Genomic DNA, 24286 nt, shown 5'->3' on the forward strand with positions numbered 1-24286 from the left:
TGTAGTGTCTCTACTTTAAAGAGTCCTCTCCTGCTGATGTTCAGGTGTATATCAGTATGTAGTGTCTCTACTTTAAAGAGTCCTCTCCTGCTGATGTTCAGGTGTATATCAGTATGTAGTGTCTCTACTTTAAAGAGTCCTCTCCTGCTGATGTTCAGGTGTATATCAGTATGCAGTGTCTCTACTTTAAAGAGTCCTCTCCTGCTGATGTTCAGGTGTATATCAGTATGCAGTGTCTCTACTTTAAAGAGTCCTCTCCTGTTGATGTTCAGGTGTATATCAGTATGCAGTGTCTCTACTTTAAAGAGTCCTCTCCTGCTGATGTTCAGGTGTATATCAGTATGTAGTGTATCTACTTTAAAGAGTCCTCTCCTGCTGATGTTCAGGTGTATATCAGTATGTAGTGTATCTACTTTAAAGAGTCCTCTCCTGCTGATGTTCAGGTGTATATCAGTATGTAGTGTCTCTACTGTTTCATGTCTCCATGCTTTAATGTTCAAAAAGCTCTTTATTTTTCTCATACTGCCTGTGCTGCAGTACCTCTTTTCAGCCTCTGTCTGAAACCAGAGCCCAGTCTGCTCTGATTGGTTAGCTGGCTGGCTCTGTTGTGATTGGTCAATCTCTTAGAGATCTCCCGCCCCATAACCTAAAACGTACAATGAGTTGGAGCAGTAGCCAATAGAAGCGCGAGTGTTACATAAGCCGCGTTCACACTGCATACTTTGCAGTACTTAGTGCCGGCACTTATTACCCCAGGGCACTAAGTACCAATCGCGTTTACACCGGAGTACTTTTCCCTGAGGGAAGATTACACAAATGAGCCGCTGACGTCACTTCGTCTACTTCTGCTTTGGGTTTACTGGCAGGTCGCAAACAACTTCACGGCGTATACTGTCGCCGGAAGTCCCCGGCCGGAAGTCCCCGGAGTTGGGGACTGGCAGCCTTCCGAGTAAATCGCCAGAGCACCGACACCTCCTCCCATGTTTTCTTTTGTGTCGCCATAAGTTATTCTCTCTCCGTTGGTGCGCGGGGCTAATGCTTATGCTAATAATGCTAATGCCACAAATACAATGGCGGCTTCACAAAACTTTTCAGAGTTTTACGGGGCGTGGTTTGCAATTCGCCCAGCCAATCAGAACTGGGGCACTTTTTCCCCCCAGGATGGTACCACCTCTCTAGCAGGCACTAAAAATGGAGGTAAAAGTTCCCGGCACTAAGTACTGTTTTTGGTGTGAACGCAACATAAGGGGTACTAACGGAACTAAAGGGGAAAAGTACGGGGAAAAGTACTCCGGTGTGAACGCGGCTATAGTTACGTCAAGATGTTTCTGAAGTAAACAAAGGAGTCCAATGGAGGTGTTTCAGGCATATTTTAGCATGTACCCCAGGCAGGAAATGTATTCAAATTTTCTTCGGAAGTTTTTCCTTGTACGATGTGAGGGTCTGAGGACAGAGGGTGTCGTATTGTCATACTGATATTCTGTACATACTGTGAAGACCACTGAGACAAATGTAACATTTGTGATATTGGGCTATAAATAAACATTGATTGATTGATTGATTCAAATTTGACACAAACGTCCACCAAGGCTTAACTGATTATACATTTTAAGGAAAGGTCAAACATCAAAGAGCTAACAAAACATTGTTTTGTCATTAACTCCTTATTGATGGAGGCATTCAACAGTAATTCAGGTTCACATACCAGTTAGTACAGAACATTTACTTAATTCTCCATCAAGAGTGTATTCACTTTAACTAGCTTTAACAACCCACTTCCACGTGAACATGGAATTGTTCTGTGTTGAACCAATGCTGTTTAGTCCTCATTAAAGTTGATGTCAGAGGAAGAACATGGGGCGTGTTTGATCTCCCAAAAGACAGATGCTCTGGGTTGATTGCGTCATTAAGAGAAATGGTAAAAGATGTACACAAGCTGTGATGAATCAGGAACAGATGGAGGCTGCTGTCGGTATACAAATGCCAGCAACATTTTTCCAACGTTCTGCCTGTGACATTTAGATCAATGGGTTTTGAAGAAGCTGAGGTCATGATTCAATGCGAAATACCAACTATCATCTCCTCATATCTACAGGAACGTCTTTGAAGCAGTTTGTTTTTGAACGGTTCTGCCTCTGCATATGACTGGTTTATCTTGTTTGCATCTTTAAGCTCCATGACAAGCAATTTGCAAGTTTTTCTTATCAACGACAACAGAGATGTGATGGGTGAAATTAGACTTTAAAGAGTACCTGGTATGCTTTACCCTTTCCTGTAGTGTGTTAAATAGGTTGACCAATCACAACAGAGGCGGGCAGCTAACCAATCAGAGCAGACTGGGCTCTGGTTTCAGACAGAGGGTGAAAAGAGGTGCTGCAGCCAACCCGGTATCACGGCAAGACGTGAACATGTGACTGGGGCAACAAGAACATCGGCGTAATCGAGTGTGACTATTACAAAATAAATAATTATTATATTAATATTGACAATAACAACCGACCATCGGGGTAGCATTTGCTTGGCATTTCCGGGTTTTTCTCCACTGGTTAACAATACCGTGTAACTGTCATGTTTGAAGGGACGAAATCGTGACATCTTCACGTCTCCCAGCATGGTAAATCTTCACATGTTCACGTCTTGCCGTGATACCGGGTTGGCTGCAGCACAGGCAGAATGAGAAAAATAAAGAGCTTTTTGAACTTTAAAGCATGAAGACATGTCACAATAGAGACACTACATACTGATATACACCTTGACATCAGCAGGAGAGGACTCTTTAAAGTAGAGACACTACATACTGATATACACCTGCACATCAGCAGGAGAGGACTCTTTAAAGTAGAGACACTAAATACTGATATACACCTGAACATCAGCAGGAGAGGACTCTTTAAAGTAGAGACACTACATACTGATATACACCTGAACATCAGCAGGAGAGGACTCTTTAAAGTAGAGACACTACACACTGATATACACCTGCACATCAGCAGGAGAGGACTCTTTAAAGTAGAGACACGACATACTGATATACACCTGAACATCAGCAGGAGAGGACTCTTTAAAGTAGAGACACTACATACTGATATACACCTGAACATCAGCAGGAGAGGACTCTTTAAAGTAGAGACACTACATACTGATATACACCTGAACATCAGCAGGAGAGGACTCTTTAAAGTAGAGACACTACATACTGATATACACCTGAACATCAGCAGGAGAGGACTCTTTAAAGTAGAGACACTACACACTGATATACACCTGAACATCAGCAGGAGAGGACTCTTTAAAGTAGAGACACGACATACTGATATACACCTGAACATCAGCAGGAGAGGACTCTTTAAAGTAGAGACACTACATACTGATATACACCTGAACACCAACAGGAGAGGACTCTTTAAAGAAGAGACGCTACATACTGATATACACCTGAACATCAGCAGGAGAGGACTCTTTAAAGTAGAGACGCTACATACTGATATACACCTGAACATCAGCAGGAGAGGACTCTTTAAAGTAGAGATGCTACATACTGATATACACCTGAACATCAGCAGGAGAGGACTCTTTAAAGTAGAAACACGACATACTGATATACACCTGAACATCAGCAGGAGAGGACTCTTTAAAGTAGAGACACTACATACTGATATACACCTGAACATCAGCAGGAGAGGACTCTTTAAAGTAGAGACACTACATACTGATATACACCTGAACATCAGCAGGAGAGGACTCTTTAAAGTAGAGACACTACATACTGATATACACCTGAACATCAGCAGGAGAGGACTCTTTAAAGTAGAGACACTACATACTGATATACACCTGAACATCAGCAGGAGAGGACTCTTTAAAGTAGACACACTACATACTGATATACACCTGAACATCAGCAGGAGAGGACTCTTTAAAGTAGAGACACTACATACTGATATACACCTGATCATCAGCAGGAGAGGACTTTTTAAAGTAGAGGCACTACATACTGATACACACCTGAACATCAGCAGGAGAGGACTCTTTAAAGTAGAGACACTACATACTGATATACGCCTGAACATCAGCAGGAGAGGACTCTTTAAAGTAGAGACACTACATAGTGATATACACCTGAACATCAGCAGGAGAGGACTCTTTAAAGTAGAGACACTACATACTGATATACACCTGAACATCAACAGGAGAGGACTCTTTAAAGTAGAGACACTACATACTGATATACACCTGAACATCAGCAGGAGAGGACTCTTTAAAGTAGAGACACTACATACTGATATACACCTGAACATCAGCAGGAGAGGACTCTTTAAAGTAGAGACACTACATACTGATATACACCTGAACATCAGCAGGAGAGGACTCTTTAAAGTAGAGACACTACATACTGATATACACCTGAACATCAGCAGGAGAGGACTCTTTAAAGTAGAGACACTACATACTGATATACACCTGAACATCAGCAGGAGAGGACTCTTTAAAGTAGAGACACTACATACTGATATACACCTGACCATCAGCAGGAGAGGACTCTTTAAAGTAGAGACACTACATACTGATATACACCTGAACCTCAGCAGGAGAGGACTCTTTAAAGTAGAGACACTACATACTGATATACACCTGATCATCAGCAGGAGAGGACTCTTTAAAGTAGACACACTACATACTGATATACACCTGAACATCAGCAGGAGAGGACTCTTTAAAGTAGAGACACTACATACTGATATACACCTGATCATCAGCAGGAGAGGACTTTTTAAAGTAGAGACACTACATACTGATACACACCTGAACATCAGCAGGAGAGGACTCTTTAAAGTAGAGACACTACATACTGATATACGCCTGAACATCAGCAGGAGAGGACTCTTTAAAGTAGAGACACTACATAGTGATATACACCTGAACATCAGCAGGAGAGGACTCTTTAAAGTAGAGACACTACATACTGATATACACCTGAACATCAACAGGAGAGGACTCTTTAAAGTAGAGACACTACTTACTGATATACACCTGAACATCAGCAGGAGAGGACTCTTTAAAGTAGAGACACTACATACTGATATACACCTGAACATCAGCAGGAGAGGACTCTTTAAAGTAGAGACACTACATACTGATATACACCTGAACATCAGCAGGAGAGGACTCTTTAAAGTAGAGACACTACATACTGATATACACCTGAACATCAGCAGGAGAGGACTCTTTAAAGTAGAGACACTACATACTGATATACACCTGAACATCAGCAGGAGAGGACTCTTTAAAGTAGAGACACTACATACTGATATACACCTGAACATCAGCAGGAGAGGACTCTTTAAAGTAGAGACACTACATACTGATATACACCTGAACCTCAGCAGGAGAGGACTCTTTAAAGTAGAGACACTACATACTGATATACACCTGATCATCAGCAGGAGAGGACTCTTTAAAGTAGAGACACTACATACTGATATACACCTGAACATCAGCAGGAGAGGACTCTTTAAAGTAGAGACACTACATACTGATATACACCTGATCATCAGCAGGAGAGGACTCTTTAAAGTAGAGACACTACATACTGATATACACCTGAACCTCAGCAGGAGAGGACTCTTTAAAGTAGAGACACTACATACTGATATACACCTGATCATCAGCAGGAGAGGACTCTTTAAAGTAGAGACACTACATACTGATATACACCTGAACATCAGCAGGAGAGGACTCTTTAAAGCAGAGACACTACATACTGATATACACCTGAACATCAGCAGGAGAGGACTCTTTAAAGTAGAGACACTACATACTGATATACACCTGAACATCAGCAGGAGAGGACTCTTTAAAGCAGAGACACTACATACTAATATACACCTGAACATCAGCATAATAGGGCCCCGTTAAGTGCATTATGTAAGACAACAAATCAATGAAACCTTAAAAAACAAGAAACGAAGATTTAAAAAAAGAAACTTCCTGCATCAGCCAAAAAAACCTTCCCCAGATTATTGTTTTGGAAATGTGCGATCCCTATTTAGTTAAAGTATTGGAACCAGACACACATTTCCAGTTCATTATTAGGCATCCTTTGTGGTTGTCCTTTAACGGCAGTCCAGCTGTGATGGTGAGGTAAGGTCAGTGTGCCTCAGCCTGTTATTTCATTCATAACTTCAGAGGAATTCCTCCTTATCCCACACGGTTTAATGGGCTCTGTTCTAACCATCGACTGCAGCTAATTTCCTCCAGCAATAAAGAGGAAATGTGAATGATGTCATTCTGAATCAAATAACCTGCCGAACCCTGTGAAAGGTTTAGGAGCTGCAAAGACTGGCCATGCTCTCATTAAAAGTGACACACACACACACACACACACACACACACACACACACACACACACACACGCACACGCACGCACACACACACACACACACACCCACAGTCTCTGAGAATGCATGACGGACGCCTTTGCTTTGGAGGAAAATGTGGATGAGATGTAATTATTTGCATGGGGGACATGTTCGAGCCTTTTAATTAAAACGGGAAACTTTTAAGGGCCTTGCTCCTCTGAATTGAATTTAGACCCTAGGTAATGACTGTGAGAATAACTGACTAACCAGTTCTGGATCAATTACTGCTGCAGTATACCTTTAGGAAATACAGAGTAATATATAAGGGTGTTTTAAAATGGAGGGCAGTTTGGCAGAGTTTGGTCGCTGCTTTGATGATAATCAGAAACTGGTTTATTATATATCTTCTATATTACTTTACTTTTACCTATACAGGTATCTATCTTATTTATTTAGTTAGTTATTTATTTTACTAGCTAGGACCGGGAGGGAGGGAAAGGGGAAAAATAAATAAAAATATTGACTGTATAAATGTAAACTCATTGTGCCTGACTCAATAAAAAAAAAGAAAAGAAAAAAAGAAACTGGTTTATTACCAGGTAGGTTGACACGTACGAGGAATTTGACATACATACAAGTTAAACTAAAATTAAAAACCCAGATAGAAAACTATTTGAAGAAAACTATAATTGCATTAACAAATATAGCAGTATTTACATTGAAATCAGCAGCAGGAAACCGATGGACTACTTTCTAGTCCGAGTAGGGAATGAGTCTTTATCTCGAGTTCAAGAATGTCGGGGTCTTGATCTCGAGAAAGGAGATCAAGGGAACTTAAGATGGCCTGGAGAGTCGGAGCAGCAGGTTCAAGATCTTGATTGAAAAGATAATTGTGATCACTGTCATAGTTCTATTTTGATATTTGTATGCCCATGACAGCCGGGGCCAAAGGTGTTATTCTGTCAGTTCTTCTCATACCAACACCTGAAGGTATCTCTTAGGTATTTGGCACAAACTTTCACTTGGACTCAAGGATAAACTGATTTGTTTTTGGGGTTTGAATGTCTCTGTAAACTCATATACGTCCCAGTCTTTTGAGTGTGGTATATCAGGAATGCATTAAGGTGATTTCTCCAAATTTGGCACAAACGAACACTTGGACCCATGCTGATTGGATTTTGTTGGAAAGGACAAATGTCTAGGAACTCATAAAATACGTTCTTCTCCATAACTCAAAATTGCAGACACTAATAATGAAAATGAAACACAAATGTCTAATATGATAAAATGCACTACGACCAAAGCCCTGCCGTTGCTTGTTGTTCAAGGTTCAAGGCTTTTATTAGTCATACGTCCATAGCTACAGTGTAGTTATGACGATGGAAATCTTAGGTCATAGGCTCCCCAGTGTAGTTATGACGATGGAAATCTTAGGTCATAGGCTCCCCATTGTAGTTATGACGATGGAAATCTTAGGTCATAGGCTCCCCAGTGTAGTTATGACGATGGAAATCTTAGGTCATAGGCTCCTCCAACAGTGCAACTCTATAAAACAGAATAACAGAAAAAATAATAAGTAAATACAAAAAGAAAAATAGTGAATATTTGCACCATTACAATAATTATATAGGTGCAAAAGCGTATACAATTGATTTCAACAGTACTGGTGGCAGTGATAGGGGCTGGGATAAACACACACACACACACACACACACACACACACACACACACACACACACACACACACACACACACACACACACACACACATACGCACACACACACACACACACACACACACACACACACACACACACACACACACACACACACACATTGACCGTGTAGCCATGCACACGCTGTTGTTGGTTGTAAAACAAATGGTATATCAAGCAAATAACGTTGTCGTCATTAAGAGCGCACACGTCCAGCTAGATTACCCGGTTTAGCCACCCCTCTGTGATATGAAGTGGCAACGGTCCCCACACACATGTTACTTGTGGTTGTTCGTAATGATAACAGCTCACTTAAACACTCTGAAGTAACTGGTAAGGAGGAGTAGATGCATTTTTGTGTCGTTGAATCAGTTCATGAGGTAAGTGTTCGGGATATTTTTCCCTCCTCTCACTCCTGCCAGACTCTGAAGGCACGTTCCCCAGAGAGGCCTTCGCCATCGGTGCCACAGATGAGACTGCCAACGGAGTGGAGGAGCAGAAAGATGTAGACGAGTGTCTGCTCCACGCGGGGAAACTGTGCCAGCAAACATGCTCCAACACCTGGGGATCCTTCCACTGTGGCTGTCATCAGGGATTCATCCTGCAGGGGGACGGGAGACTCTGTGCTCCAGGTGAGCTACTGTAACTCAACATGCTCATTTCAGGTTCATATTTCTATTTAGTGTCTCTACTGGGACATGTCTCCATGCTTTACAGGGCTCCTGTCATGCAAAATGCACTTGTTGATGTATTTTATACATAGATATGTGTCCCCGGTGTGTCAGGGAACTAAAACCCTCTCTTTTCCTCCCTACCTAAATCTCTAAAAACGGGGGAACAACAGAGCTGATCCAGATTTGCGTCCGATGTGACGTAATATCTGAAATGTGGGCTGGCTTTACACCCACGGCCCAATCAGAAACGCTGCTATCAGAAACAATGCCCGACGTGTTTTGGACGTAAAATAGTCTGTGTTTACATTAGCAAGCATCGCTAACACTCAGAGCTAACCTGTACTGGAGAGAGTATGTGTAAAGAAGCAGGAAATAAAAAAAGGAACTCACCTTGTGGGAAACCTGAGAGAGAAAAAGCCTTTGAGCTCCATACGGTTTCAGAAATAATCCTTGATGTGGTTTGGAACATGATATGGCGTTTAATCACGGCAGCATTTGGCTGAGAATCTGGGTAGAATTCTCCTGCACAAGCTCCCCCCCTCTTTTTTCCTTTTTCAAGCTAAGGACCCCGAATCAGCCATTCTCTAACAGGGCTGAAATAGAGGGGTATGAGGGATGTCTAATGGCGCATTTCCACTGCAGCGGGTAGCCCCGTTTAAGCGTCCTGGACCGTCCTCAAGCGGCCAGGCCAGTTTTTAAATGCATGATCTGTTTGGTATTTTGAGCAAAACACATCATAGACATGTTTTTGATATATTTGTATATCTCTGAGACCCATAATATATGCCTAAAAATAGGAGACCTTTAATGTTCAAAAGGTTTTTATTTTTCTCATACTGCATCACCTCTTTTCACCCTCTGTCTGAAACCAGAGCCCAGTTTTCTCTGTTTAGCTGGCTGGCTCTATTTTGATTGGTCAACCGCTCAGAGATGTCCCGCCCCTTAGCCTTAGTGCTACATAAACCCACACTACCTTTCTTCCTGTTTCCATGTGCAGCGCATCCTGATGAGGAGAACAGAGTGAAGGATTTCCGTCCTGCTAACATCCCAACAATAACTCCTGCTACCACTACTGTTGATAGTTCAACCAGAACCACCACCAGCAGACCTGTGCGCATCAATCCATGTTCAGGTAACCCCAACATCACACTACACAAGCATTTCAGCATCTGTACATTATAATACAAATGCACATTCAATTATATTTGAGGCATACTGCTCTAATTAACCAATCAATTAGTAAATCAACTAATCAATCAATTAACCAATTAATTAGTCAATATATCAATTCATCTATACATCAACTAATCAAACCATCAATCAACTAGTCAATTAACCAATCAATGACTCAATCAACTAATCAATCAGTCAATAAACCATCAATGCTATTGTTATATCACACCCTGATATGTTTAACTGGCATGGAGGTAATGCAGCGTAGAAATGCAAGAACTAACTGAAAAAAGGGAAAATGTAATGTTTAAAAAACACCTTTGCCAAATCAAATAGCAATCGTTTCTGTTCCTGCTGTGAGGCTTTTCACGATGATCCCTCCCTCGGCTAAAGTGTTGTGTTGCAGCTCAATGTGAAATGGTTGTTTTGAACTTTAAAGAGTGGCAATTAGACGGGGCAGTCTCCAGCCCAGGAAGTACCTGCTGAAATCCATCAGATCTGCATGCAAGCAAGGCCCGGATCCTTCCGTGTCTCTCATTGTTCGTTATAAGAATATCCTAATCACAGTATCCAGGGGATTTGTGGCCTCGGCCTCTTTGCAGCGAGACTTTCATGCCGTCAAATTGCGAGAGTTGATTGTGTTGAATTCAATGGCTCGTGAATGGCTCCTTGTTTCAGAGAGTTATGATCAGTGTGCAGGTGGGAGCCTCAGGGAGCAACAACACTGCAGTGCATCACAAGTGAGCAGAGAAACAGCTCATGGAGCAGAAGTCTGAGACGTTGTGAGTGATTGAGTGTCCTGGAGGCGTATGTGAGGAATCCACCATCTGGAATGCACTTCTTTCCTCAAGTCTTCATTACACACTCACCTGTTCACCATGGCCTTTGACCCCTAACCCATCACAGTCCCCCTGCTTCCACTCCTACTGCTATTTATCATTTTACTTTATTATTTGCCCCTCTTGTTTGTTTGTTTGTTTGTTTGTTCTCCATGTACCTTTGAAAGGCACGATACAAATGTATTGTATTTGTTGTGAAATAACTGAATGGCCTCTTCCAGCATCAGAGTAGCATGCTAACAAAGGTATCCCAGCTGTAGCTGTGAACATGACCGGATGTGAGATGACCTGGAAGAGCATCAGGACTGCTTGAGGCATATGATAGCTATGTGATGAACATGATGATTAGAGCCTCTATGGAGAGAGACATCAAGCATGCTCATTTCTGACGTGGAGATAATCTGAAGTAAACATTGAATACTGCTTTCTGTTCCTCCATCTTGTGACTGTGTAACTCCCTCTCTTGGATATCAGCATGTGAAGGACACTGCTCAGGAACTAGCTGATGCTCTGTATGTGATGACTCCTTCCCTTCTGGAGAGGATCACATGGATCCTGATGCTGAAGCTCAAGCCGGGGACCAGTGATATTTTTATATTTATTTCTATAACACTATTATTATTATGGTGGTGATCTTGCTGCTTGTGTTTTTCAGAAAATGGAGGTTGCAGTCAGCGGTGTTTAGCAGTCGCAGACCGGGCTCTCTGCTCCTGCTTCCCTGGGTTCAGACTGAAGATAGATGGAAGAAAGTGTGAAGGTAAGAGCTGCTTTTCTCTCGTTGTGCATCGCTGGCTAATGGAGCTCGTATGAATCTCATCCGATTTCTCTGCCAGGGGTTTTGCACATGGTTACAAACAACATTACTCATCAACACCTTTCACCGCTGTATAACACGAACAGTTGTTGGACACATTTTAATTGGATGCCGTCACCGATGATGGAGAAGCATGCTGGTTTTGTGATACTAAACAATACACAACCGTAATGAACCACTTCCTGGTGGTTGAGCGTGTTTCCTCCAGCATTATTCAACCATAGCCAATTACTCTTTGGCAGCTGGAGTAACAAACACGACACACACTCCATTCATCATGATCTCTGTGGAAACTTGGTACACAAGTAGCATCTCTGACAGGTGAGACTGCAGTTTGTTGCAGATTCAATGACAAAAACAAAGCATGTGCTCACTGGTGAAGAAACACCGGGTAGCGCAATGTTTTCTAATAAGTACCACATTTCCTATGTATATTATTGCGTCTGTCAGGAGTCCAAAATAGCTGCTAATCACGGGAAGAAGGATTCTCACAACTAAAGAAGCTCCACTCCTTGCATTCGTTTAAAAGGCCCATGTCATGCTTTTCCGGTGATCACCCGTCCCCTCGTGTTATGAAGGTCTTTCTGCATGTGAACGGTCTGCAGTCTCAAACCCTCAAAGTGCACCCTGTAGCGAGTAAAACTCTAACACAGAGAAGACCTGTCTGCTGCCCCAGAACGCCTCGTTGGACATTTCTCTTCTTCCATTGCTGCTTCCTGGGTTCTGTGACGTGTGAACACCCAGATCAACAACAAATGACCGGATTGGCCCAAATGGACCAATCCGGGGAGCCCCTCCCACACCAGGACCCCTTGGCTAACTCACAGGGAGTCCCATTGCCTTGCATAGAGCTCCCTGAACGCTGGTATAGACGAGTTGGGATGGAGAGAAATGCTCTCCGCAGACCCGTTCTCACAGCGTTATAAACCTTTTACTCAATATCAAGCCACACTTATTGTTTTTACTTCGGCTGTGAGTGTGTGTGTGCTCAGGATGAGTTTCGCTTGTTCTCGCTGTATCGCCGACCCGGAAACTTGTCCGCTCCTCGCAGCAACGAGCCTCGCAACGTCCTGACCAATCAGAGCACACTGGGCTCACAGGGAGGGGGGGGGGGCAGGAGCTCCAACAAGCCGTGTAGGACAGAGAGTGAATACACAGACTATACAGAGATGCTGTGAGAAACCAATGTGAGTTTGGAACATTGAACAATGTAAATCTATGCTAGTAGACCTCAACGATGGAACTATGATCAGTAGAGATGGCATGGGACCTTTAACCATTTATTCCAGAAAAACAAGTAAAAATACAATACAATCCAGTACCAATAACCGTTGCAATAGAAGTGTTATTGTGGTGGCGATTGAAGTGGAAAAGTTGCTGTCAAAATAAATCTTTACTTCACGACTCACCCCTTCTCTCTGTGTCCATGTAAAAAGAAAACAAGTGAGCAGGTGAGAGCAGTCAGGTGGTTCTGGATATGTTTATTGTTTATTGAGGAGGTTGGATGGTATGCCGTAGACTAGGATGCTAGTTGAGTCGTGGTTTCGGCAGCAGAGGAGAGTGATGGGCGGAGATGGGCAATGTTTTTGAGGTGGAAAAAGTCGGTCCTGGTGATGTGATTGATGTGGTGATTGAATTTGAGCTGACTGTCGAAGATGACTCCGAGGTTGCGGATGTGAGGGGGGGGATAGAGTGTTGCCGTCAAGGGTGAAGTTGAAATTCTGGATGGTTTTGGTACGGGATGGGGGGCCGATGATGATGATGTCTGATTTGACACTGTTCAGTTGGAGATAGTTTGTTTGCATCCATGCTTTTATTTCTCATTCTAGATGGTTGATTCATCAATGAATTTGAAAAACGGCAAATACTTCTGGAGTTTAGTACACACTATGTTGCTCCTTCATACACCACATGTACAGTGCTTCTAAATGTCCAGAATTAGTGATATTAACAGTTTAAGAATTCCTGTTCTCAGATCATGAGCTGCTTAAATACGGGCCTGCATGAAAAACTTCTCATACACTGAGAGTTCTTCCCTGTCCTGTTTATTCAATCCGTCTGGCAGTCGCCTCTGGATGCATAATAACTACATAAGAGTTCATGTTTCCCCTCTGGTTTTCTTCCATTCAGTGAGCAGAGGGAGGACTCAAAGTGTTCCCACATGTGGAAAGGTGGGTGGTCATTTTTAGGTTTGGACTGGAACGAAACAGAGCAAATAGCACTACCTAACAATTGAGATAGACAGGTTCACATGACAAGGATGGAGAGAAGGGCGAACAGAAGTGTAAAGATCGCTGGTGGAAATTCCACACTTATCACCTTCTGGTAAGAAATGAACAGATACAAGTTTAAACCAAAGTTGTGTTGTTTAATAAAGAGTTATAGTATTTAACAGAATCAATCTATTTCCAGCTGGAAGGACAGATAACCTGCACACTGATGTGATACAAGAATCTCTCCGTGTTACAACAGAAAAACAAGCACTTTATAGAGGAAAAAGACAAAAGGGGGGAGGTCATTACAGACCATTGAAATGTTGGTCAGACGGGCGAAACTTGCATACATGGTAATTACAAAACCTAAGATCCATATGAATTGCCTGACAATGGTCAACCCTTCTGTCTGAGAACATTTAGTAGCTAGACGTGCATTTAAACTGTTACAAAATAATGTTACAGTGACATTATATATAATTAAATGAGACTTATGAGACATTTCTACGATAATCTCCATTTTGAGTTCATCCTCAGGGACCGAGTCAGGGGAGGTAAAGAGCTTGAGGAACTGCAAATAAAATGGCCACCATAGCAGATGGAGAAGGTGTTTTTCCGCACCATTGGCAAAACACAAACATAGGAAAAAAGTACTTTCCGTCCCAAGGCTTAATGGCAAGAAGGGCTCAGGGGACAATGTGGACAGGGCACTAATGTGTATTTTGCCCCTAAAACGAAGAGAACAAATGTCTTTAGGTTGGGGAAAATGGGGACATTTGCAAAGGAAGGCCCCAAAACATATGTTACTTGAGCTGAATGAGTCAGTAAGAGCATACAGGGAGTTACACAATGTTAAAAAAGGGAAACGGTTCATCTTGAAGATGAATGTGTGCTCCACATTTTAAGGGCGAATGGGCAGCAAGGGGGTGTTATATTTTAATGAATGACCAACTCACTGCAGAATATCCCTATCACACGGATACATAGATATAAATCAACAACTTGACTAACAGTATAGATTTTTAAATGATCTTATTGCTTCCTCTGAGGAGAAAATAGTCTGTTCCACTTCCATCATGAATCTAAAGTTTCCTGCTCTCCACAAATATAAAAGTGAATAACCAATAGTATTCAATAGTTGGAAGTGTGGTCCCGGCTCTCCTCTCGCCGCTCCTCACACCGCGTATCGCCGCTCCTCTTGCCGCTCCTCTCGCCACTCCTCACACCGCGTATCGCCGCTCCTCTCCGCGCCTGTGCTACCGGCGGAGATGTAAAGTGGATTAAATAGCCGGTGTAACGCGGTGGGATTACCTTCTCTACTCTGCTGTGCTGCTATAGCTGAGGCCTGGTTCCACCTTGCTCCGGGAACAGCGTGGATACTGTTGTGCTGGACTGGGAGAATGGCGGGTGTCGTGTTTCTGCTGTGCCTTTTCTTGGCTGTGCTGGACAAGGAGAAGATCGCTAGTCATCCTGAAAGATCTACTGGATTCGGGTATGTTCTGCCGCCCGCAGTGGACATCCCCTGTACAGTTTCGGAGGTGTTGCACAAACAATTGCTGGTTGCATTGTCGCGGACATTCATTTCGGAAAATGTTTGTCTTTCTCACATGCCTGCCACGATGGTCCTTCAGAATTGTTTTTTAAACTCTAATCTCACTTTCGCGAAGTTTGCTGGTGACTCTAGAACAGCTGACAATGTATGTGTGTTGATTAAGAGGAAAAGGTGCTTGGTATTTTTATTGTTATTACTATCAGGAAATGTACAGCCAAATCCAGGTCCACCGAGCAGTATTAGTCAAATAGCTACTCCTGCTGATTTTATATCTAGATCTGGGCTAGGTTTAATTCATTTAAATGTGCGTAGTCTGTTACCTAAATTAGATTTTGTCCGTATTTGGGCGAGTTCGACTGATGCTGATGTCATTGTCTTATCAGAAACGTGGCTAGATAAATCCATTTTGGCCTCTGACATTTACATAAATGGTTACAGTGTATATCGTACTGACCGGCCTAAAAAAGGTGGTGGCGTTGCCATTTATGTGAAAAATAAGTTTTGTGTAACTAATATGGTTTCCAAATCTGTTAGTAAACAGCTAGAATTTTTAGCCGTGAATATTGAGGTAACAAAGGGTCAACAGCTCATGGTGGTGGGCTGCTACAGGGCCCCTTCGGCTGTCAAGGACTCTTTATCGTCATTGGCAAAACTGTTATCACAACTTTCCTACAAGGAAATAGTGCTGCTTGGTGATTTTAATTGGGACTGGTTAACTTCTGTGTCAGAGGATTTTAAAAACCTGTGTACCTCTTTGAATTTTACCCAGATTATAGACAGTCCTACTCGCCCAAATATTAAGTCCCCAAATAAATCCTCCTTAATTGATCTAATTTTAACAAATGTTCCACATAAATACTCATCTGTGGGAGTATTTGCTAATGATGTGAGTGACCACTGTGTTGTAGCCACAATTAGGGACACTAAGGTCCAAAAGGTTAGACCACGTATCATCACAAAGAGAGACAAAAAACACTTTGTGGAGCAGGGTTTTTTACATGATCTGTTTGATTTTGATTGGGGTAAAATCAATTTGTGTGCTGATGTAGAAACTGCATGGTCTTATTTTTATCTTGGTTTTATGAATATTATAGATAGACATGCACCTCTGCGTACATTTAGAGTGAAGGGACGAAACAATCCCTGGTTTTCTGCTGAGCTGTCCAGTCTCCTTCATGAGAGAAATAATGCTTGGGCTAAGGCTAGGAAATCAGGCTCAGAGGTAGAATGGCTACGTTTTAGGCAGCTAAGAAATAGCTTCACATCTCAAATAAAAAGTGCTAAATCAAAGTACTATTTGTCGGTTACCACAGAAAACCTGAATAATCCTAGGAAATTTTGGAAAGCCATAAAATCGATTCCACTGGTGATATCCCAAATGAGCTACCTCCGTGCCTTACCACAGCATCTGGCATTATATCAGACAGGGTTACTATGCTACATTGCTTTAATGAGCATTTTGTGTCTTGTGGCTCTCTGTTTGGCTGTGTGGCTCCTGTGAACGCTCCAATCCTTGACTCTGAACAATGTGGTCTGGAAAACCCTTTCAGTTTTACTCCTTTAACTATTGGTATTGTTCATGAAGCATTATCCAAGTTGGATCCTAGGAAACCGGCTGGCCCAGACAACGTAGAACCTTTCTTTTTAAAGATAGCTGCAGATTTTATTGCTCCACCTCTTACTTCTCTTTTTAACCTCTCCCTCAGCACGAACACAATTCCAAAAGTATGGAAGTCTGCTTATGTCTTGCCTTTACTGAAAGGAGGGGAGACAACTATTTTAAATAACTATAGACCAATCTCTAAATTGTCAGTTCTGGCCAAGGTGCTCGAACGCTTAGTGAGTGAACAAGTAAAGGAGTTTTTATGTACAAATGACATCCTGTCTAAACATCAGTCAGGATTCAGAAAGAAAGTGTTTGACACCATCGATCATCGCATTTTAAAGCAGAGGCTACTCAGTATTGGCATATCCAGCAATGCAGTGGAGTGGTTTGTGAACTACCTCTCTGAAAGGTCCCAATGTGTTCATTTTGATGGACTGTCTTCTGAATGGTTAAACATTTCTAATGGTGTACCACAAGGTTCTGTTTTAGGACCACTTTTATTCTCCATATATATTAACAGTGTAGGTCAGAGGTGCCCAGTACGTCGACCGCGGGCGACCGGTCACCCGCGGGGGCAATGCTGGTAGACCGCGAGTCATTCATTAAAATAAAAAAAATCAAGCTCCGTTAAAATAGACAAAACAGGTTTTGATCCCTCCTCCCTTGTCCTCCCTGCCACTTAATTCAGGAGTTTACTTGATTGACAGAAAAAGCCGGATCATTTGGCTCGGCTCACCAAGAAGAGCCGGCTCTTTCGGCTCCCAAAGGGCTCTTCAGTTTACCACATATTATACCTTTTATAATTAAATCAAATGCCATGCCTCATTTCGCTCCATTTGCTCTTTCCGGCGCTGTTTTTGCAGGGGGCTGATTCTGTGAGCTGCAGCTGACCACGCCCCCCTGCAGGAGAGGGGAGCGTGCTCTGAGATCAGCTGCTGGGCTGCAGCAATCGTGCTACTTTGTGCACATTGTGCAAGCAACGATGTTTTCAAATCTGTAATCGAGAGAGAGAGAGAGAGAGAGAGAGAGAGAGAGAGAGAGAGAGAGAGAGAGAGAGAGAGAGAGAGAGAGAGAGAGAGAGAGAGAAATAATATAACATGCCTATATTGGACCTATGTATATTTCATTATAACTTTGAGAGACTGTTCATAGGACCCATTTGAGTCTGGTGTCTAAGTTGACTGTTCTACTCGTTTATTGTATTCCTTGTACTTATATTTGTTTTTTATGTTTAAGATTTCAGGACATGGAGAGTGGTTTCTTAGCCTGCTTGTTATGTGTTTCTTAACAGAGAGAGAGAGAAATAGAGAGAGGTTAACATGCCATTTTAGTTTTATGTATTCATGTATTTGTTTCTGTTCAAGAACCCAAATAGAGTTGTTGTAGTTATCCCATGTATACATAACACGTGTTATTCAGCTCCTTGCAATTTGGGATTTTATTTTTGGTTGGTAGACCTCGGTGAGCTGGTCATTTCAAAAGTAGCCCACCGGCCCAAAAAGTGTGGGCACCCCTGGTGTAGGTGATAATGTGGATGAAGCTACTTTACATTTTTATGAGGATGATACTGTGATGTATTGTGCAGGTCCCTCCATTAAGGAGGCTGTTGTTAAATTACAGGCTGTTTTTAACACTTCAGACTCAGCTCTCTGAATTAAAGCTTCTTTTAAATGTGGATCAAACCAAGGTAATGCTCTTTTCAAAAGCTAAAAAGACACCAGAGCCTGTTTTAGATATTGTAACTACGCAAGGAACAAAACTTGAAGTTGTTGCCTGTTACAAATACCTTGGTATCTGGCTTGATGATTGTCTCTCTTTTAAACTTCATGTCAATAACCTGCTTAAAAAACTGAGGGTTAGGCTAGGTTTCTTTTTCAGAAACAAGTCCTGTTTCTCGCTTGAGGCCAGGAAAAGGCTAGTCACTGTGACCTTTGACCTGTGCTGGACTATGGGGATCTGGTCTATATGAATGCATCTGCCAATTACCTGAGCAAATTGGATGCTGCGTATCACAGTGCTCTGAGATTTGTCACAAATTGTAAAGCGCTTACACATCACTGTACACTGTATACCAAGGCAGGTTTACCATCTCTCTCTGTACGGAGGCTCAGTCACTGGTACACTTTTATCTATAAAGCTTTGTTGGGTAAACTCCCGTATTATATCTGCTCGCTGATAACACAGAGAGTTGCAAGCAGCTATTGTCTGAGGTCACATGATGTAGTCTTGTTAGAAGTGCCAAGAGCAAGGACTGTCTTAGGTAAGACAGCTTTTATGTGCGCAGCTCCACTTGCTTGGAACAATCTTCAGCAAGAATTGAAACTGAGCAATCTCATTCCTCTGCATGTTTTTAAAGCTAGGGTAAATGAAATGCTTGCTGATACAATGGGCACTTGTAAATGTCTATAACTATGTATCCTGTAAATATAATGTCCTTTATTGTTTTATGTTTCATGTCGAACCTATATGCTGCAGGTCTCCCTTGAAAAAGAGATCTATGATCTCAATGGGACCAATCTGGTTAAATAAAGGTTTGAAATGAAATGAAATAGTGATTTCTGATGGAACATTTTTTGTTTGTTGTCCACAGTTGATGTTAAACTGACCAGACTTTTTTTTCTGCTGATTAATATGACTGCAAACTGTCCCTTTATCCTCCATAGCAACGGTTTGTTCTCCTTAGCAACGGTCTGTCAGCAAAAAATAACAGACCTCTGGAATGTACAACCAATCTCAATCAAATATTCAACTAAGTCGTGTAATAAGATACAATAAAATATCCTGTGGCAGAGATGGGAAGTAGTGGAGTACAAATACTTTGTTACTGTACTTAACCCTCTGGAGTCTAAAGGTATTTTCTCGATTTTTAGATGTTTTCTTAAATCACCTTTTTAAATGTATTTCTTCTAACATGGCACCCCATGTGTTGAATATCAAAATGTTCAGGACAATCTCTGGTATTTCTATATATGCAAATTACTCACCTTAGAGCACTGTTTGATGAGATAAGTAGCTCAAAAGCTTAAAATTTGACATCCGATTTTCAGAAAATCTTCAAAACTCTTGTGAAAACACAAATGTACTCATGATCGAATTGTTTTGGTGTTTTAGAATTGGTTACCAAAGTCTTAGGATCACAAAAGCAGTGAAATATTTGAATTAAACTGTATATAAATGTGATATTCATGTCTAAAATGGAAAAAATGTAATTAGAATTTTGAGTAAAACAGGTGTTTATCACTCTACCTTCACCACAGCAGGGACTGAGATACATTAGGACTGAATAATTCATGTGATGTGTAAAAATACAAATTGAGCATTCAACCTTTTTTTTCAACCAACAATTCATTATAAATATGTTTTTTTCAACCAACTATTTATATAAATATAAGAAACTGGAAAATCTAACTATTTACAATATTGAACATCAGAACTTTCAACCAACTATTCATTATAAATGTCAAGACAGTGTCAAGGTCTTTGTCTGTCTTCCAAGACAGTGGGTCTGGCTGCTGTGTAGGTGGGGGTGATGGTGCATGGGCTGCTGTGTAGGTGGGGTGTACAAGTGCTATACGAGACCTCCATGAGACCTCCTTGCTGGCTGGGTTGAAGGTGATGGCTGTGGTGGAGCCTTTGTGCTGAGGTGTATCTTGACCTGGTGGCAGCCGCAGTTGGAGGTGGAGGCAGCTGTAGTGATGCTGGTCTGCTGGTCCTTGGTGGTGAAGGCCCTTGAGCCACAGTAGATCTTGACCTGGGGGCCGGCACAGATGGATGTTCTGGCTGCTGGATAAACTCCGCCTGTGGGTCTGAAACATCTCTGTAAAACAAATTAAAATGTAGGACAATAATTACTACTAATTCCATTGAAATAAAGTTCAAGTAAAATGTTGCTCAAGCACAAATAAAAATGCACACATAAAAAGAAAGTTTGGGAGGTTGGAGAAGGAGTCTCTCTCGATCTCTCTCTATCTCTCTCTCACACACACACACACACACACACACAGACAGACAGACAGACAGACAGACAGACAGACAGACAGACAGACAGACACACACACACAGGCATTTCCAGTTACTTTACATTCAGTATAAAATCACAGACACACATATACATAGGCTACATCTGATTACAAAGTCTCATCTGTACAGGACGGTAAAATAATAACAGGCACACATATAAATAAATCTATGACAAAGTCTCATCTGTACAGAACAGTATGATAAAATAATCAATGGCAAAAACATGTCACTGTAAATGTCTCCGTTGTGGGACGAATACATGATTAATTTAATCATCTACACATGTAATCTCACTTTTACACACCAAAATAACGTTAACACAGAGTAAACGTTTGCTAATGGAGAGTCTATTTTGTCCCAAGACAAAGTTCATGACTATCGATAAAAAAAATATATCAATAAACCTATTGTTCATTTTCGCGGTATTCCCCACCCATTGCCAGTACACTATTACTGTAATATTTACACTTACCCATGTCCAAATGGATCCTTGTTGTTGTTGTCTTTGTATTCTTCTTCTTCAGAAGAGTCGAAGACTTCAGGTTCTGAGGCTCTATCTTCACTGCTGCTAGCGAAACAAATCTCTGGCGAAGTCGGCGACTGTAAAGTTATTTTAGCCATTTTCTCTGTCTCTCTCACGTGGTTTATGTTTTTTTTACTTGGTGGGTAGGTCCTTAGTGTTTTCTCGATGTCCATTGGTCATTTCAGACCATGATGGCTGCCGGCCGAGATTTCCTTGACGGACACACGAATCCACCAATCCCACAGTGTAAAGTCAAGCTGCTTTGAGCGGCCATATTGGCTGCTGTGCCCTGGTTACAGTCTCACAGGAGATACCACTGGAAAGCTACTCTTCCAGCGATTCCGCGGATATCTGAATCATATTCTACTCCTTATAATCGAAAACATATGATTAATTACGTAAAATTATGCGCACCTGGACGCGCCGGCGCGTCCACCGACTCCAGAGTACATTTTTCTGGCATCAGTACTTTACTCCACTACTTATTTTTCTGACGACTTTTTACTTTTACTTCTTACATTTTGAACACACACCTGCACTTTCTACTTCTTACATGTTGAACACACATACCTGCACTTTCTACTTCTTACATGTGTTATGGAAATCTGAGACCCAATACTGTGGAGAGTACAAGTCAGAGTGATCAAAACACATAAATGGTGAAACAGACAGAGTTGTCTTTCTGGTTATTTATTTGAAGCTTCAAATAAATAAGATACAATACAAAGACACAGGTCTCACAGAGTATAGGATAGTCTGCAGGAGTGTGCGCAGTACAATATAGTCACAAAGCTTATATACAGCAAAGGGAGGGAAGCTCAGAAATCTGTCTTCACACGGTATTAGACACCTGTCCTTGAGCTGTAGATAGTATAACGGTTCTCAGAATAGAGAAGTTCTCGTGTGACATTTCAAACCTCTTCAGTACTTTTGCTTTTACCAGAGTATTTTTAAACACGAGTATCTGTACTTCTACTTGAGTAAAGGATGTGTGTACTTTTGCCTTCTATGTCCCGTGTTGTGAGAGGTGATGCTTGTGTAGTGGTTAGGTAAAATAAACGTTGTGGGAAAATAGCTCCTGGTTGTTATTCACACACCAGGTGCTGAAGACAACCTCAGATTCTGGATTTTCCTAACTCTGGATCCCGAGGGAAGGTGATCACAAGTTCATTCAATTTCCCTGGAGCAAAAGCTTTGAGAAAGGCATTTCAGCAAAGGACTGCCGACAGATACACAGATACACCGTGTTCCTGGTTAACAATTTGTTCAGCTTTAACAGGGCTGGGAAGGTTACTTAACAAATATATTCTGTTACAAGTACTAGTTAAAATGATATTTACTTAATTTAGTTGGAATGCTGATACAGCATTCCAACTATCTGTTATGCTACGCACGAAATTCTTTATTATTCCGCAGGGTTATTTTGCACCTCCCCTTCTCCCACATTGAACATCGCAGAAACTCTGTTCAAACATCAAAACTTTCAGCTCGGTCGAGAATCGATGGCTATTACTTTTCTCATTCATAACTTTCATAATTCCAGAGATACATCCCATAATACATCACATTTTTAACATTGAAGTCAATGGAGAACATCTTCAGACTTCAACAAATCTTCATGAGATTCAACTGCTAACTGTTCATTCATACTTTCACTCAGAAACCTTATTCCAACTTTAAAATGTTATACATCTTTCTGAGATTATTCGTGTAACACAACTTTTAAGTCTGATTCGTACTTTTAGAGATATTAGACCTTCGTAAAGAGGCCTTCTTCAGATTTTAGGGTGCGTGATGTCACAGCTAGAGTGGTGGACAGATTTAATGTTGCCTTCATATTTTCTTACATTCCTGAGACATAATTCTTCATGAGAAACGTAGGAAAACATCTCGTAGCTTTTTCGCAAAATAATTAAACAAAATGCCTCTTGAGGGCAGGAAGTGACAAAAACGTTCAACCTGTCTCCATTAAACCCCATTGTAAGTTCAGCCTCATCTTTCCCCACCACAGCAGCTGCACACCTTTAGTTAATCTGCCAAAAAGGCCACATTGTTAACCCGAAAGTACACAACAAGTACACTTCAGATGCTCAAGTTCCTTGACATGCTTCACGCTTTGAAATGTCACCAATAGCTGTTACGGTTCTTCAACAATACGTTCACATGTAAGAGGTTTATCTCTCAATCAGAACAATGAAAATGCTCTCCTCTCACTGATTACTGCACATCACCATGGAAATCTTTGATCTCTGGACACCTCGTTAACTCAAATATAAACACCTGTGTCATGGAACACGATGATGTCATAAGTCCAACTGACATGCTCAGAGCAGCAGACTTCAGATAATGGTTAATGGTGATGCCCTCAACAGCTCTACGTCATTTATGGGGTGTCATCATATGCCGTTACCATTGAAACACATCTCTCACCATAAAACACAATGTCGCTGTAACTCCAATGGCCACGGTCCGATCGTCCCCCAAACTTTGCTTGTATATCACCGGTCCATGCCTCAACAGCTTTACGCCAAATCTGACATCTCACCATATGCCGTTTCCATGGGAACGCATCCTTCGCCATAACGCCTATGAAAATGGTCAAAACAGCACCACACTTCAGATAATGGTTAACGGTCCAGCCCTCAACAGCTCTACGTCAATAATGGGGTGTCATCATATGCCGTTTCCATGGAAACCCATCCCTCGCCATAAAAGACGATGTCGCTATAACTCCTATGAAAATGTTCAAAAAGTGATCAAACTTCACGTGTGCTAACAGTCCAGCCGTGAAGACATCT

The 24286-nt window shown here is 41.7% G+C and overlaps 1 protein-coding gene across 2 annotated transcripts in view; it reads left to right on the forward strand.

Moving 5' to 3' along the window:
* fbln2 (fibulin 2) overlaps window positions 1-24286 on the forward strand; it is an 80205-nt gene that overhangs the window by 29588 nt on the left and 26331 nt on the right. For both annotated transcript variants that reach the window (XM_034083625.2, XM_034083626.2), the window contains exons 6-8: window positions 8497-8706; window positions 9746-9880; window positions 11416-11517. In XM_034083625.2, coding sequence (XP_033939516.1) covers window positions 8497-8706; window positions 9746-9880; window positions 11416-11517 — 447 coding nt within the window. The remainder of the gene's footprint in view (window positions 1-8496; window positions 8707-9745; window positions 9881-11415; window positions 11518-24286) is intronic.

The sequence above is a fragment of the Pseudochaenichthys georgianus genome, chromosome 5, assembly GCF_902827115.2.
Source record: "Pseudochaenichthys georgianus chromosome 5, fPseGeo1.2, whole genome shotgun sequence".
Taxonomy (NCBI): Eukaryota; Metazoa; Chordata; class Actinopteri; order Perciformes; family Channichthyidae; genus Pseudochaenichthys; species Pseudochaenichthys georgianus.